This window comes from Hylobates moloch, unplaced genomic scaffold (assembly GCF_009828535.3).
Source record: "Hylobates moloch isolate HMO894 unplaced genomic scaffold, HMol_V3 SCAFFOLD_3, whole genome shotgun sequence".
Classification (NCBI taxonomy): domain Eukaryota; kingdom Metazoa; phylum Chordata; class Mammalia; order Primates; family Hylobatidae; genus Hylobates; species Hylobates moloch.
In genome coordinates, this window is record NW_026652278.1 from 39,317,942 (window position 1) to 39,335,445 (window position 17,504).

Genomic DNA, 17,504 nt, shown 5'->3' on the forward strand with positions numbered 1-17,504 from the left:
CTGATGAAATAAGGCTGTCAGAGTACTTTGGGCAAGTTGATTGACTTCTTGGGACCTTTGCTTATTTATCTACAAAATAAGGGGTCTAAAATTACAAAAGCTCAAGTTATACACACACACACACACACACACACACACACATCTATATATATATATTTTTTTTTGAGATGGGGTTTCACTCCCGTTGCCCAGGCTGGAGTGCAATGGTGTGATCTCAGCTCACTGCAACCTCTGCCTTCTGAGTTCAAGCGATTCTCCTGCCTCAGCCTCCTGAGTAGCTGGGATTATAGGCATGCACCACCACACCCAGCTAATTTTGTATTTTTAGTAGAGACGGGGTTTCTCCATGTTGGTCAGGCTGGTCTCGAACTGACCTCAGGTGATCTGCCTGCCTTGGCCTCCCAAAGTGCTGGGATTATAGGCGTGCGCCACCACGCCCGGCCTCTTTCCCTTTTTCTTTATAGACAGTGTTCAATAGCATATCATGTTACACATATCTTCAGAGCCCTTTTCCTGTTTTAAGGTCCCATTCCTACCTGCCTTCAAGGGACATCCTCCTGTTGGAAAATATAAAAGACATTGTACTAATTATGCCTTCCTTACAAAGTAGTTAAGCCCTGTTCCAGGATGGTGCAATGACTTACTATACCTGGGTTAAACATGCTGCCCTTAGTCACTGTCGGTAATCCATTGTGTCACTGGAGGACACGCCACCCACAGGTTTCTCCTCCTTGGTTTGGATACTTTCTGAGGTCAAGAGCTGAGAAGGTGATGTAAGTCCTCGGGGCTGTTTAGTTGACTTGGTGAGCTTCTTGAGTTCACTTGCAAAAGAAATGCCTTTCTTTTTATCTTCTCGAGATGCCTGTGGGAACAAAGAACCTTGCATTGGTGTTAGGTTAAACTCAGGTTCCTCCGTCACATGACACTATTTCAGAAGAGCGTTTTCTTCTTCCCTCTAGAGCTTTGGAGAGAGTAGGGCTGAGGAACTCCCCTCTAGGACTGCTTAACTGCAAGTTTGGCCACATGTTTTTTCACACAGTGAAAACAAAGCCAAACAATTTTCTCCTAACTCCATTCCTTGACTCAGGAACTTTCTCCTAAATTTCACCAGCTTCCAGATCTGGCTACAGTGTAATTATGGGTATCAGATAACTTATGAACAGAGCAAAATAACTTTAAACTTTACCTGCACCTGCTCCTTTAGCTTAAGGATGAATTTTCCTGCACCTTTCCACTTGCTTTGGGCTTGAAATACACACTCCTGATCCAGAAGGACCCGCTGAGAGGACTTTGGTGTGGTAGTCTTCTTGTTGGTAGTGTCTTTCACCACCTCTTCCAAAAGCACATAGTCACTCGGATTGGGGTTGCTCAGGATGCTGTAGGAATATTTGGCTTTGCATAAGGTCTGAAAGGTAAGTTATGATCAACTGAATAAAGACACAGAATCTCCAACATTTGCATTCATTCTATATGAAACTTTAAGGTGGAAAAATGGCCCAGACTAGAGATGAAGGGGATCTTCCAGATCATCTCATCCAGCTTGTTTTGCAGTTGTATAGTTGTAGCTTGTAATGTAATTTCCCACGTTGCCTCATTTAGCTTCGCAACAGTCTATGAATTAGGTGTTATTATCCCGAATTTCAGACGAGGAAGCTTATACTTAAGACAGGTTAAGCAGATTCCAGGATATACACAGCTATAATAGTAACAATAAAGGTCTGAACCAGATTTTCTGCACGTACCAAAGCTCATAGACATGAAAGTCAGCCAGTGAGCAATAGAATCTTGCTCTTCTGGAGCCTCTCTGTCCCACTGGGCTATCTCTATCACAGAGTCTTGGATGTTGAAAGAATTTTAGAAGTCAAGTGATCTCTCTTTTCATTTAATATAAGAATGTCTTTCATTGATGCATTTGTTAATTCATTAAATGTTTAGTGAGGGCCAACTATGCCCCAGATACTGTGCTGTACTTTTAGGGGAGACAAAGATAAGTTAAAAAAATATAAGTCTGGGCCCTTTGGAATTCAAAGTCAACTGAATAAGATGGCTAATATTAACCAAGTTATCGTACAATAAGAATAGCAAGTAACCCTTAAGTAATGTTTCCCATTTGCTAGGCATTGTATTAAACATCTTACATATACTTAACCTTCAAGGAAAGTACTATCATACTATCTCCGTATTATCTATGTGGTGATCTGTGTGGTGACTTACCACGTAGTGTTTTGCTGGAGCCAACGGGAATAGGCCGGTGAAATCAGATATGGTAGGGGCATTTACACAAAAGAAATAAATAAGGCCTTTTCTTTTTCTTTTACAAAGAGCTGGTTTACCAGCACACTATTGTAACTAAGGCACAGATCTGAGCTCTTACTCCAGGTCTCAGAAGTAGAGCTGGGATTTGAATCTAACACAGCTTGATCTAGGGTCTGTGCTCTTAATCGTTGTGTTGTGTGCCTTCTCAAATAGGTGTTTGATGAATGGCCTACCCTAACAAGGCTATGAAGGAAGCAAACTTCTCTGAAACCATGTAAACTCTCAGAGAAGCATGATTTAGAGGAGGGGAGAGGATCAGAGGAGGCCTCCTACTTGTCCTCTGTAGGATCCTTGACAGATGGTCAGTAGGTACTGGCTTAGGTATTTCTGGGACCATGACATTGTCACTGCAGAGTCACTTACTAAATCCATTATTATCACTGCTTTATAGAGATCCAGACTCACTGTAGATACTAAGTGTCTGTGGAAGGAATGAATTAATATTTCCAAGCTTTTAAAGTTTTTAAATTTGTTTTTATTTATTTTGAGACAGGGTCTGGCTCTGTTGCCCAGGCTGGAGGAAAGTGGCGCAATTTTGGCTCATTGCAACCTCTGCCTCCCAGACTCAAGTGATCCTCCTACCTCAGCCTCCTGAGAAGCAGGGACTACAGGTGCACGCCACCATGCCTGGCTAATTTTTGTACTTTTTTTTTTAGACGAAGTCTCGCTCTTGTTGCCCAAGCTGAAGCGCAACGGCACGATCTTGGCTCACTGCAACCTCTGCCTCCCGGGTTCAAGTGATTCTCCTGCCTCAGCCTCCCAAGTAGCTGGGATTACAGGTGCCTGCCACCACACCCAGCTAATTTTTGTATTTTTAGTAGAGATGGGGTTTCACCATGTTGGCCAGACTGCTCTCGAACTCCTGACCTCAGGCGATCCACCCGCCTTGGCCCCACAAAGTGTTGGGATTACAGGCATGAGCCACCGTGCCCAGCAATTTTTGTACTTTTTGTAAAGACAGGGTTTTGCCATGTCGGCCATGCTGGTCTCAAACTCATGAGCTCAAGTGATCTGCCCACCTCAGCCTCCCAAACTGCTAGGATTACAGGTGTGAGCCACTGGCTTGGTCGTTTTTTTTTTTTTTTTTTTTTTTCAATTAGAGACAGGGCCTCACTCTGTCATCCAGGCTGCAGTGCAGTGGCCAATCATAGCTCACTGCAGCCTCCAACTCCTGTGCTCAAGTGATCCTCCTGCCTCAGCCTCCTAAAACTGAGATTACAGGCATGAGCCACCATGTGAGGCCATTTCCCAGTCTCAAGAGGCACACACTCCCCCTTTGAGGTCCCTGTTGTTCAGGAACTTCACTCATAAAATGAGCCATCAATGCACAGACATTTGTTCCAATAATTTATGCTGAGGAAAGGACTGAGGTGAGGAAGGGAGAGGCTTTTACCTGCTGAATGACATCCTGTGCAGTGCTGACGCGGGGTGCTTTGATGACTGTTCGAGGTTGCTCTGGAGAAACATCATGCACTTGGACAAAGAAACTCTCCTCCTCTGAGCTCAAGATCACCTCTTTGTCATCTTGAACAATGTTTTTCTCTTCTAGGTTCTGTATTTAAAAAGAAAAAAATATGAGTAAATAATAGGTTTATGCAGAATAAAGAAAGACAAATGTAGCAAAAATCTGAGCTTGTATCTTGGTGATGTAGAAACTTCTTAGCTTAATATCTCATATACTATGTTATTATTTCATAAACTGTTCTAAAAGGATATACCTGTCTCCTGAGAGGAAGAAGCTACTGTGCTTCTGATGATGTTGACAGATCCATAACAAGCCAATTTATCTGCTCCTATTAGCTGTGGAATTTTTTTTTTTTTTTTTTTTTTTTTTTTTTTTTTTTTTTTTTTTTTTAGGTGGAGTCTTGCTCTGTTGCCCAGGCTGGAGTGCAGTGGCATGATCTTGGCTCACTGCAGCCTCCACCTCCTGGGTTCAAGCAATTCTGCCTCAGCCTCCTGAGTAGCTGGGATTACAGGTGTGTACCACCATGCCTAATTTTTGTATTTTTAATAGAGACAGGGTTTTGCCATGCTAGCCAGGCTGGTCTTGAACTCCTGACCTTGTGATCCACCTGCCTCAGCTTCTCAAAGTGCTGGGATTACAGGTGTCAGCCACTGTGCCCGGCCTAGCTGTGGATTTTGAGTCCAAGTTGACTGTAGATAAATTTGTAGAAAGACGATATACCATTTTGCCAATTAGCAAAAGCCAAATAAAAACACAGTAAATTGCATTTAAGAGAAAGCTCACCCATTTCCACAGACGTTGAGCATTTAAGAAATGCTAGGCATCTGAAATGTAAACCTTGAAATTGACAGGTTGGGTGAACAAAACTGTAGTGACAAGGCTGAATGAATGGCTGGAGGTAAGCCACATTGAAACAAATTTTGACAAAATTCACAGTAATTATGAGAATTAGATTAATTGGCTTTTGGGTGGATTATGTATCTACAGATATATGTATCTTATTAAAAATTTCCAAACAGTACAGAAGCATATCAATAAGAAAAACCAAACTTTTCCCATTCTCATCTTTTTTCCTTCTCCCACCTTATTCTCCACAAAATACCCCAATGTCATTAGGTAATACATCTTTTTAAACATTTGCTGTGGATGTTCAAATGTATTTTTGTGTATGTGACTATGTAAAGCAACACCCTTGAATTATGTGAATTTAGATATAATGTGATTGTCAAGCAGCTGCTGTCCTTTGTCTGCCACATTTTCAAATGAGGATAGCTTCACTTTTGCAAGAGGGAGACTTAAAAGGGGAGGGAGAGGCAAAGTAAGTAAACAGTAGTCAACCTCATCTCAGCAAGTAAGGTCTTGGCAGGAAAAACCCCCTTATCCCCAGAATTCTAGCCTCATGTCTCCAGACCAGGCTACTGAAATGGGTGCTAACTAACCAGAAGAATCCATGAGTTACTGTCACTATCTTGGAAGTTCCAACTAGAATTGTACCCATTGATTAAAGTCAGAATAGATAACTGCCACCAGGTGGCGCCAAAACTGCAACCAGGGCCAGAAAGGACTGGCTTCTGAAGCTTGCCCCAATCATTTAATTAACTTTGCAATCATGGCCCTATACTTACATGATTTTTTGTTAAATAAAGATATATAATCTATTTTAACTTTTTTCAATGAGTGAAAAAATCCATTTGATTTTTTTCCAATGAATGAATACTCCATTATATAATGGAAGGGGGGAAGAGACGAGCTATTGTCTCTTTTTACATAAAGTGAGATTGTATCCTATGTATACTGTTTTACAACTTGCTTAATAATACGTCATTGCATTGATCATAATATATTTAACCAGTCAGAGAGTAAGATTGAGAGGTAATTCACATAATTTATAATCTGTGTCCCCCAAACCAGGAGGCAAGAAATCAGAAAACCAAAAAGTTGCCACATAAAATGTCCCAACAACGATGCATTAAGCTTTACTTTTAAGAGAGCACCTTTAGGAGGCTGAGGCAGGAGAATGGCGTGAACCCGGGAGGCGGAGTTTGCAGTGAGCCGAGATCGTGCCACTGCACTCCAGCCTGGGTGATAGAGCAAGACTCCGTCTCAAAAAAAAAAAAAAAAAGAGCACCTTTGACCTTTGAGCCTCCCTCAGGAGCTTATTTCAAGGTATTTGTAACCACATTAGTTCGAAGCCACAGATTATGAACAAAATAACAATAGCCCTCGCTTATATCCCTTTTTACTAAGCATTGTTGTACACTTTGTCTGTCTACATGTTTGACATGAGTCTCATGATCATTTCTTTGAGTCAAGTAGGGTAGTTTGTATATAGATTTTACAAATTAGGGCAGTGAGGTTTACAGAAGTTAGGTGGTCTGTTTGTTGTGACAATCCTGGTTTACCCAATTTCAAATCCAGTAACAGAAGAGGACACATTGACCACAGGAAGATGTACCTGACAGCTTGAAAGCCCAGGAGACAAGAAAATTATAAAAGGCAGGCAGGAGAGATCAGAGGTCACAGCAATTGAAGAATTTTCATATATGGGCAAACTGCTTATATGTCTTATTAGTTCCCACAGGATAAAATAAATGGAAATACTTATAGCCCAAATCTATCTCCTCTAGTAGTGCCCTCTTACATTCAGTAATTACTGAATTCCTGTATTCAATCGGCAAATATTATTTGGATATCACTATGCACCAGGTAAACCTAGATACACTAAATTTATTTATCTTTTGAGATACAATATTTCAGTCATTTCAAAAATTTCCTAACAAAGGCATATAAAGGAGAACTTGCCATATTATTACTCATCAGAAAAAACTTGTTAGCCTTCCCTTCTGACTTATGCCCCTTTTCTTCAAAATGCTTTGTTGTACCAGCCTTTTGGAAGCATATTCCTGAGGTCCCTACTGCCTGTTGTCATATATATATATATTTTTTTCTTTTTTTTAAAGATGAAGTCTCGCTCTGTCACACAGGCTAGAACACAGTGGTGTAATCTTGGCTCACTGCAACCTCTGCCTCCTGGGTTCAAGTGATTCTCCCGCTTCAGCCTCCTGAGTAGCTGGGACTACAGGTGCCCGCTACCACGCCCTGCTAATTTTTGTACTTTTAGTAGAGATGGGGTTTTGCCATGTTGGCCAGGCTGGTCTTGAACTCCTGAGCCCGCCTTGGCTTCCCAAAGTGCTGGGATTACAGGTGTGAGCCACTGTGCCCAGCTTGTTTTCGTATACATTGAAATTGCATTTGGGTGTCCCTCCCCTCCCCAGCTCCTCTGAGCATAAAATGAAGCTTCCTGTGACACTCAGCAGCCAGCCCGTCTTCCCTCTAGCCTACCCACTGCCTCCTGCTCCTCCCAAGGTGCAGAGTGTGGGTGATCCACAAGGTTGGACACAATTTCAGCTTGGGTAGCACAGGATGGTGGAAAGAACACTGACCTGGAAGCCATAGACTTGAGTTCTTTCTACTTCTAACCCTGTCGTGATTTCACCTCTCTGAATCTATTTCCTTAAGTGTAAAATGGTTTCCGTTATATCATTCAACATAGTGTTTGAGGGCTTTCAACGCTGTAAATCATATGCAAGTATGAGGTTTAAAAATTTACTGATTCACTGATATCACTTAGAGGATACATACTTTTTACATGTAGCTAATTAATGAGGCAAGACAATTTAGGAACAGGAAAAAGATTTAGACATTAAAGATGGCTTCAAAAGTACAGCTAAGCCCTCTTTTATTATAAAGTGATTATTATTAGGGTTGCCTGGTCTCTGTCTTAGCAATTAGTGTGTCTTAATAGGGAGAGAAGGCTGGCGGACAATTACATTTTTTTGCTTAAATTAAGTGTCCTTTCATCGTGTCAGGCAAGGTCAGGGAAAGAAGGCAGTGGCTCTGGGCTCTAGAGGTGATGCTAGAGCTCTGTAGAGGCTTTAGGTCACACTCACTCACTGTGACTAGAAAGTGAAAACACATAATGGTGAAAATTGGCTATTACCTTCACTGTGCCCTAGCAAGCGTGGGCCTGAGGGACCTTCTATCAGGCAAGCACTATTACATGCCCCAAAGGAGCAGATCATATGCCCAGAACAGGGCTTGGCACATATTAGGTGCTCAATATTTATATAATCAAATTGTTGAATAGACTCAACTGCTTGACTATCAACATGTCATGAGGCATGATTGTCTATGCTAGAGAAATGACCTTATATGTCATTTTTAAGTTAGTACGGTTTTCTCAGTTCATTCAGAAAAAAAAAAAAAGTGCTTCATCAATTAAATCAAACCGGAGCCGATCAGTTTGGAGTCAACATGGCAGTTGTTGCATCCTTTCCCTCCTGGGAATGATCATGGGAATCTTAGCACACGTAATATAAATTGTTACTAATTCTGACTCAGGCCAAGAGATTCTTACTTTGTATGAAGTTCTGGAATATTTTCAAAGAAATATTGTTTTACTTGTAAGCACGGAAGCTTCTATTAGCTAAAACTGGAAGTCAATCATCCCCAGAATAGAAAATACCTGCAGGTTTTGCATTATACAGTAATGTGACCCTCACAACAATGTCTTTTCATACATACAAATAAAATACTGGACCCATATCTGATGACATGCATAAGGAAACTTTGCTTCCTTTATCTTATAAGGGATGTTTTTATTTATTTTTAAAATGGAATAGTTTATTTGCATGAGAAAACATATTTCCTTTTTTTTTTTTTTTTTGAGATAGAGTCTTGTTCTGTTGCCCAGGCCAGAGTGCAATGGCACAATCTCAGCTCTCTGCGACCTCTGCCTCCCGGGTTCAAGCAATTCTCCTGACTCAGCCTCCCCCAAGAGCAGTTGGGATTACAGGCGCCTGCCACCACACCTGGCTGATTTTTGTATTTTTAGTAGAGATGGGGTTTCGCCATGTTGGCCAGGCTGGTCTTGAACTCCTGACCTCAAGTGATCCGCCCACCTCGGCCTCCCAAAGTGCTGGGATTACAGGCGTGAGCCACTGCGCCCAGCCTAAGGGATGTTTTTTAGATTGAATTTCTGTACCTTAGAGATAATATTCTGAATATGTGCAGAAGAATAAAACTGTTCATCCACATTTACTTAAGAAGAATATAAACCAAGTTGCAATTACAAGAAATTCTGAATTTCAGGGAGGTTGTGAGTGGTAAATGGCTAATCACATAATGAGTTGTTACTGTGTAGGCTGCACCCAGACACACTTACTTCCTGCTGGGTTTTCAAGACAATCCTGCCCACGTATCCCTCTTCCGGAAACCAGCTGCTTAAAATTTGCATGATCTCCTCTTCTGGACCAATGGCTCTCTGGAATGGTTGTTTCCTACATTCATTCTTTTCTTTAGATATAAAATATTTTTCTTCCATCAAAAAATAGTCTGTGGTAACAGGTTTGATGTCTTGTTCAGTTGTCAGAATCTAAAGAAAAAGTGAAGGCAAACTGAGGAGTGAGGCAAACACTTAAAACAAATCGACTTTCATGGTGTTCAGATAGGTTTGCTATGCAATTTATAAGTGAAATTTACTCTAGAGTATTGCATAATTCTTTTTGGAAGATCTAAGAATTCTCTTATGTTCAGAATGGATTGTTTATGTTCACTCTGGGCAACGGCACAACTTATTCATAATCCCCAGACAGCATAACTATTTTTCCCACTGCTGGAACGAGAGCTCCTAGTGAATTAAAAATTTTAGATTTCTCATTCCATGAACTTAGCCCTTTGTAATCTTGCAACACAGGACTGAGGGCAAATAACCTAGTTTAGTATTTACTAAGATAATCTCTTTTTCTCACATTGGAAATACTTGGTCATCTTCTCATGGAAGGTTTGTAGGGCTAGGTTCTCATGTGGTCTAAGTTCCTGGGAATTCGTCTTTAAATAAACTTCTGACAGTGTGCTTAAAGGGGCTGTTTTCTTTGTTGGCTGTTGACCCTGTGAAGTCAAACAGGGCAGCTGAGACAAAGCTCTGGAACCAGACAGACCTGAGTCTGAGGTCTGCCTTTAATACTTGTCGGCTATGAATTATTGGGTAAGATACTTAATCCCTTGGAGACTGTTTTCCGATCTACACCATGGAAATAGTAATAGTAGCAATCTTAATTTTGTTTTATGGTTGAAGCGTAAATCATAACATGGGTACGTTATGAGAACTCAATAAAGATGAGCCATCATTATAGTTACTTTTTTTTTTTTTTTGAGACAGAGTCTCCCTCTGTCACCCAGGCTGGAGTGCAGTGGCGTGATCTTGGCTCACTGCAACCTCTGCCACCCAGGCTCAAGTGATTCTCATGCCTCAGCCTCCCAAGTAACTGGGATTACAGGTGTGCACCACCATGCCTGGCTAATTTTTGTATTTTTAGTAGAGACAGGGTTTCACCATGTCGGCCAAGCTGGTCTCGAATTCCTGACCTTGTGATCCACCCGCCTCGGCCTCCCAAAGTGCTGGGATTACAGGCATTATAGTTTTACCAATGTATTCTTTCTCACTCATATTGTACAGGTTACTACAAAAGGCTGAACCTGAAGGGAGTAAAGGTCAGTCGCAGTGAAGAAACTCCCTTTGTTGCCTTCCCATGAGAAGTAGCTTGGTGATGAGAGAAAGCTGCCACCATCTGGCCCGGATTAAGCAAACACCCTTCTCCTCAGGCCCCTGCCAATAAGGCAAAGCCCAGAGTGCACATGTCTTGCCAGTAGGAAAAGCAGAATGTGATGGACTGAGGGCGGTGGGAGTGAAGGTTCTCAGGAAGACTCCAATCTCTCCGCCCCAGCCCTTGGTCTATAATTGATGTAATGCTGTTGACTCAAAAGGGGGCCAAGGCAAATACTACAGGGATAATTCAGGATGTGAAGCTTCTGGGCCACCTCCACAAGAGGGGCCAGCATCACCCCCTGCTCAGTCCTGCTTTACATCTGTGTGCTGATTTGCATGGGTGACAATAAAGAATAAAGCAATGGAATGCTATGGGTGGCTCTTGGAAAGTTTTCCTTTACTTTACAAAACTTCAGCAGTGCTTTGTGATAGTGGACACTGAAGTACGTGGACTGATGTATTAAAACAAAACCAAAACAAACTGTTGGCAATAGCTTCTGTTTGATAATCTATGAAATGTGACACCTGAGTTGTTTTCTCTATTTAAGTCAGTTTAAAATGTTGGACAGAATGTTAGCCTGTCTATAGAGATGTGCCCTTGAAGGACAGAGCCATTTATTAACACTTATTGTGATTGTTCAGTTGGTTTTTAATTCCTCCAAATGTTATGATCCCAGCTACATTTCATCATACACCCTAACTTCAGAGGGAGCTGAAAGGCCATTCCCTTGGTCATTGCTTCCTTTAGTCTACCCCTATTCAGGAGAAGGAATTCTTTTTTATCTTTTTGAGCCAGTCTCACTCTGTCACCCAGGCTGGAGTGCCGTGGTGTGATCTTGGCTCACTGCAACCTCTGCCTCCCGGGTTCAAATGATTCTCCTGCCTCAGCTTCCCGAGTAGCTGGGACTATAGATGTGTGCCACCACACCTAATATTTGTATTTTTAGTAGAGACGGGGTTTCACCATGTTGGCCAGGATGGTCTCCATCTCTTGACCTCATGATCCGCTTGCCTCAGCCTCCCAAAGTGCTGGGATTATAGGTGTGAGTCACTGCACCTGGCTGCATGGAGAAGGAATTCTGAAATGGGTTAAGGATAAAATCGTCTGCAAGGATCTTAGGCCACTGTGCCAAGCAAGGATAGCGCCTCTAGTGTGGTGAAAAAAGGAATTACGCATGGGCTCTGCCTCGCCCTTTGGAGGACATGCCCCCTTCCCTCTTTGGATGCTGCTCCATGTCCCTGGCTCTCTCACTCTTAGAAGTCCTCCCATGGATGGGGACCTGTCTGCAGAAGGCCACAAAGATCCTTTGGAGGGGGATCTAGGGCAGAGGTGGCACAGCGTAAGGAGGCTTAGGCCAGTTCTGCTACAGGGCTTGGGGTAACAGGTTTCAGGGTCTCCATGCCTCTTGCTACCACCAGAAGGAGAGGACCTCAAATGCCAAGGTCAGGTGCCGGGGGAGGGGAGCAAGGGGGCTGCTCAACATGCAAAGGAAGGCCTTAGGCTGGAGGGGCAGGAAATGTCTTCTTGGTCCATGTGGCCCATCCTGAAGCTCTTAAGAATTTGATTCAGCTTCTTGGATAGCAAGAAGATTCCATTCACCTAATGTGCAAATTCTGATTGATTAATACTCTCTGCGTGAAGAAGGAAGATTAAGCCATGTCTAGGCTTAGGGCAAAAGTGTATATATGGTTGGAAGACCACTCATTCTGGTCTTTATCATTCTAGAGCCCAGTATTTTATATAGCTTAAGAATCAATAAAATCTTCTCTACAGGTTAAGGTAGTTTGTCTAGTGGTACCAAGATCCATCAGATGATTCTTGGAGTGGATCTCAATGTTGGATAACACATTTCCAAATAATCAAAAGGCATATCATCAACACGGACTTTTGTGCATTTATGTGCATCTGTGTATGTTTACACACACAGGCATTTATACACCCACATACATCCATACATCTTAGATTTTGGATTCTCCCAACCACGGCTCAGTGGACTTACTTGCTGCAGAAGCTGCTTTGCCTTGGTGCCTCCACTAATAGTGAAAACGGTAAAGGGCTCTGGCCCTGGGACCCCATGCACCGTGACTCTGTGAGTCTGCAAACATTTTCTTTCTTCTGTATTAAACATCTGTCAAGAAGATCACATGGCTGATCATTCATCCGTAATCACATATTTCTAAGCTCTATTTGATACAGAAGTGCTAGTACTTAGAAGTATGGATAGCAACATGTAAATGCAAAAGATGAGAGTCGTTGGTAGCCCAGTGCATCTTAATGTGGTAGAAGAGGCAATGATATCTCTTCCTCAGTCATTTAGTGAGGGTATTTCATAAGCACATCACCAAAAGATTCATTTATTTTAAATTACAGTGTCTCTTTCCATCATAATTAGAGGCTGACATTATCTGAAATGTATGTTAGTTCTTACTTATTAACTGATGTTCCATAGTATCTATTGAGTTCCATCTCTCTTCAGGGTACTGGGCTAGAAATTTGGATGGTAATAATAAAATGTTCTGCCCTTAGAGAGTACACCATTCAGGCACACGAATCATTATAATGCAAAAATATATCTGTTAGAAAGAGCTCAGTAAGTGTGTAACTCAATTCTTCGGGCATTTTGTGTATTAAGATATATTCATTCATTCGAAATAAATAATTTATGGAAGGCTTATAGTGAATCAGTCATTATGCCTGTCCCTAGAAAATCAGAAGCAAATGGGACACTATCCCTGCCAAGGGCTTCCAGTTGAATGAGATAGCTAGAGGGGAAAGTAGGCAGTTGTAAGGAGCATGTTAAGTTCCTTGGGAACCCAGAGGAGGTGGCCTAGAAGAGGTTCGGGAGAAACCAGGGAGGGCTTTCTGAAAATGGTATCTGAACCAAATCCTGAAGGACCTAGTGTAATTTAGCAGATGAAGAATGAGACGAGAACCCCAAATTGATGTAACATGTGTACGAAGACTTAGAAGTGGCCCACAGCAGGGCATTCTGGGAACCTCAACAAGTTCTACAACTAACCCGTTGGAGGGAGAAAAGCTGGAGATGCAGGCAAAAGCACAGCCATTCAGGGCTTCGCCTAACTGGCTAAAATTTAGACTGAAACTGGCAAAATGAGGACCTGAGGGCTGAAGTGTATTGTTTAGCATGTTCTTTATTTTTATTTGTGGTGGGGAGGAGAAGTTGGCTTTGTTATGCTTGCACAATGTGATTTTTTTAAAATCAGTTTTACTGAAGTATAATTGTCATACTATAAAATGCACACATTCTAATTGTATCATTTAGCTTGCACATTATTAATTAAAAATATTAAATAGTTGCCAACATTTACAAAACCCCAGATGTCCTGATTCTCTTGAAAGACCAAGAGATCTGATGACATCACAAGGCAACAGGCAGCTAGAGCTGAGAGCTAGGTGACAGCTGCCCCTCTAAATGACCCATGAGCTCTCTGCTTTCTAAGAGTCTTTGCTCAGCCCAGGTCCATGCCTGCACATCACCTTCTTGGGATCCTCCTGGCATGTGAATTTGCTACTTCTGGTATAAACTATACCCTGAAAGCAATGGAGAACTGATGGAGGGTTTTTCACAGAGGAGTGACACGATCATATTTAGATAGATCTGTTTGGGAGGCCCTAGATGAGGACAGACAGAGGTGGCAAACCCCAGAGCAAATGAGACCAATTAGGAAGACTCTACCACAAGCCAGGTGAGAATGAACCAGGGCCAAGGCAATAAGGACAGATCAAGATGAATGGATTTGAAAGATACTAAGGAAATAGAATGATCAAGTCTTAAATGGAGAAGAAGGCCAGGATGATCTACAGTTATTGGCTTCAGCAATGGAGAGTGATGCTCTCGCTCTCCATGGTCAAACACATATTTACCAAGCACATATCCATATATGGCTACCCAGGAACCCCAAGGATGGCAAGGTGTAATATAACAAAAAATACATATTTGGTCTTTGTCCCCAGTTCCTGGCACACAGCTCCTAAAACCTTTGAAATCTCTGGAGCGCTAAGAGTGTCCTTTGTTGCTAATGAGATGATTGGTGGCTGAGAAAGACCAAGGCATGATTAGAGGGGTGGAACCTTCAGCCCTGCTGCCAGACCTCAAGGAGGGGAGGGGGCTGAAGACTGAACTAATCTCACCAGTGGCCAGTGATTGAACTAATCATGCCTAGGTCATGAAACCTCCATAAAAACCCTAAATGATGGGGTTCCAAGAGCTTCCAGGTTGGTGAACACATCGAGGTGCTGGGAGGGTGGCCTGGAGAGGACATGGAAGCTCTGCACTCCTCCTCCCATACCTTGTTCCATGCATCCTTCCATGAGGCTGCTCCTGATGTGTATCTGTTCTGATCAACTGGTGATAATAAGCAAAGCACTCTTGTGAGTTCTGTGTCATTCTAGCAAATTATTGAATCTGAGGATTTATAGGGAATCCCCTGAATTTATAGCTGTTTGGTCAGAAGTCCTGGTGACAACCTGGGGCTTGTGACTGGCATCTGAAGTAGGAGTAGTCTTGTGGGACTGAGCCCTCAATGTGTGGGATCTGACACCAACTCTAAATGGATAGTGTTAGAACTGAACTGAAACGTAGGACACCCAGCTGTTGCCAGAGAGTTGGAAAAGACACCACGTTTTTGGTGTCAGAAGTGTTGTGAGTAAAAAAAGTTCATTTGTGGCATCTGTGGAATCTTCAGCTGTAACAGATATTGAGGTCACCCAGCTCAGAACTGGGTATTTGGCCCTGCTCTGCCTTTCTGAAAGCATGTGATTCCTGTTCTTTGTACCACGCGGCCCTGCCCTTGCTTGTCAATCCTCTGCACAAGGTGGAAGCCACACCCTCCCTCCACTTTGGCCAAAATGCTGTTCTAAACCTTGGACACATGGTGCAATCGCCTGATGATCCTTAAAAAAACTGATGCCTGGGGCCCACCTGCAGAAACTCTGGTTTAATTGGTGTGGGGCGTGGCCTGTGCACATGGAGTTTTTAAAGCTCCCCAGGTGATACAAATGTACAGTGAAGGTTGCTGTGGAGTGATGAAGGGAAAAAGGAGGAACACCTAAGCAAACAAGGGCAGGGACAGCGGGAGTCAAAACTGATAGTGGTGAGGGCAAGAGAAGGGCAGAGAAGAAAGCAGAAAGTGGCAGTGGAAGCTGTCATGGCCAGTGCCATTGTAAGCGCAGAAGGTGCCTTTCCAAAGATAGTTAGGACAATGTTGAGTCTGAGATTGACACAAAAGTAATCACATTATTAAACATGTAAAGGGGGTAACCAATGGACACACTTTTAAAATGTATGTTTAAAGAGGAAGCATAATGGAATTAGCCAGTTAATTAAAGTAGTTGTTTTAAAAATACCTTTTTAGAGACAGGATCTCATTCTTTGTCCATGCTGGAGTGCAGTGGTATGATCATAGCTCACTGTAGCCTCAAACTCCTGGACTCAAGCAGTCCTTCTGCCTCAGCCTCCCAGGTAGCTGGGACTACAGATGCTTGACCCTATGCTCAATTAAAACACGTTTTTTTAATAGAGATGGGGTCTTGCCCAAGCTGATCTTGAACTCCTGGACTCAAGCTATCCTTCCGCCTTGGCCTCCCAAAGTGTTGGGATTAGAGGCATGAGCCGCTGCACTCAGCCCAGTTTCTTATCTAATTAAACCATCCTGCATTAGTGAGGGGGCCCTGGTCCAAGTGTCCTCAAACTTTAGTGGGCACTGAGTTTCCATGGGGCACTTGTTAAAATGCAGATTCTGGCCAGGTGCAGTAGCTCATGCCTGTAATCCCAGCACCTTGGGAGGCCAAGGCGTGAGGATCGCTTGAGTCCAGGAGTTTAAAATCAACCTGGGCAATATAGTGAGACCCCATCTCTACAGAAAAAAATTAGCTGGGCATAGTGGCACACACCTGTAGTCCCATCTACTCAGGAGGCTGAGGTGGGAGAATTATTTGAGCCAGGAAGATTGAGGCTGCAGTGAGCCAGGATGGCACCACTGCACTCCAACCTGGGTGACAGAGTGACACTGGGTGACAGAGACACACTGTCTCTGGAAAAAAAAAAAAAAAAAAAGAACATTCTGCAACTGTGGCACTTTCTACAGTGTCTTTTTTCCATTCTCAAGGAAGCAGATTCTGCATCTCCCAAGCACTGAGGTGCAAGTTATGCATTGCCAGCAGAGCCTATTGCTCACTCCAGCCTTGCTCTGCCTGTGACATTTGCCCCTGGACTGCTGAAGAAACAAAATATTTTCCTGGTTTAACCTAAAGTTTGTAGAAGTATTGGAAATGCTTCCTACTAGGCTTTGCATAATAAGCCTCTTCCCCACTTTATTATATTTGGCTCACTTCCATGATAGACACTATGATATATGGGCTTTTTACTAGAACTTGGGTGTAAATCCTGGACTGCTGCTTGCTAGCTGGGTGACCTCAGATGTACTTAGCTCTATCTTCCTCATCTGTAAAACGGAGATGATACTAATAGCTACTGCCTGACATTATTGAGAGGACTGAGTTAGTATATATGTAAAGTGCTTAGTCAGTGCCAAGTGTCAGCCATAGCTAACTAATTAATAACTCACACCGACCACTTTGCTGGGACACAAAAAAGCCCACCTTCAGTGTAGCAATCCCCACAAATATGCTGAGTGAAACAGAACTTCATTACCGAAGAGGCTGACATGGTATTGCCAGAGGAATTTTCTTCCATCCTTCTGCTGTTAATGAATAAACTAGAAATCTCCAAGACTTCATTGTGAAGGTTTCGCAGCTGAAGATGTCGGTATCCTGGAGTAATACAGAATTGGGAAAAGCTTGTTAACCATGGCTACTGAAAAGAAGATGCCCCTGGAGGTCGGTAAATGACAGGTAGAAAGACCTTATTTTAAGATCTTTTGGCAGGGATGGCAACAGGCACGCAACCAACAGGCGCCTTTTCGCCAAGAGAGTGCTGCCCCCTGAGCTACCCAATGGCAATTAATTTGTCCAAGTACTGTTTCCAACTTAGACTCAAACAGAAAACCTTAAACTCAGACAAAACCTGATCTAGTAGGAAAACCTGATCACTAAAAGTCCCTGTGAATGAAGCACTAACAGACTAACAGTCCCTG

The 17,504-nt window shown here is 42.7% G+C and overlaps 2 protein-coding genes across 9 annotated transcripts in view; one reads left to right on the forward strand and one right to left on the reverse strand.

Moving 5' to 3' along the window:
• NOC3L (NOC3 like DNA replication regulator) overlaps positions 1-10,906 on the forward strand; it is a 48,783-nt gene extending 37,877 nt beyond the window's left edge. For 2 of the 5 annotated variants that reach the window (XR_004244998.2, XR_004244999.2), the window contains one exon: positions 10,299-10,906. The gene's annotated coding sequence lies outside the window, so the exon portion shown is untranslated. Of the gene's footprint in view, positions 1-2,809; positions 3,948-4,173; positions 5,735-10,298 lie in introns of those variants that run through there. The other 3 variants (XR_009212751.1, XR_009212748.1, XR_009212750.1) reach the window with 3 other exon arrangements.
• The window catches only part of PLCE1 (phospholipase C epsilon 1), a 350,498-nt gene that overhangs the window by 2,912 nt on the left and 330,082 nt on the right, over positions 1-17,504 (reverse strand). For all 4 annotated transcript variants that reach the window (XM_032136433.1, XM_032136449.1, XM_058436200.1 and 1 more), the window contains 6 exons: positions 17,063-17,181; positions 12,389-12,517; positions 9,006-9,215; positions 3,710-3,868; positions 1,187-1,405; positions 650-862 (listed from right to left, as the gene is read on the reverse strand). In XM_032136433.1, coding sequence (XP_031992324.1) covers positions 674-862; positions 1,187-1,405; positions 3,710-3,868; positions 9,006-9,215; positions 12,389-12,517; positions 17,063-17,181 — 1,025 coding nt within the window. In that variant the 3' untranslated portion in view covers positions 650-673. The remainder of the gene's footprint in view (positions 1-649; positions 863-1,186; positions 1,406-3,709; positions 3,869-9,005; positions 9,216-12,388; positions 12,518-17,062; positions 17,182-17,504) is intronic.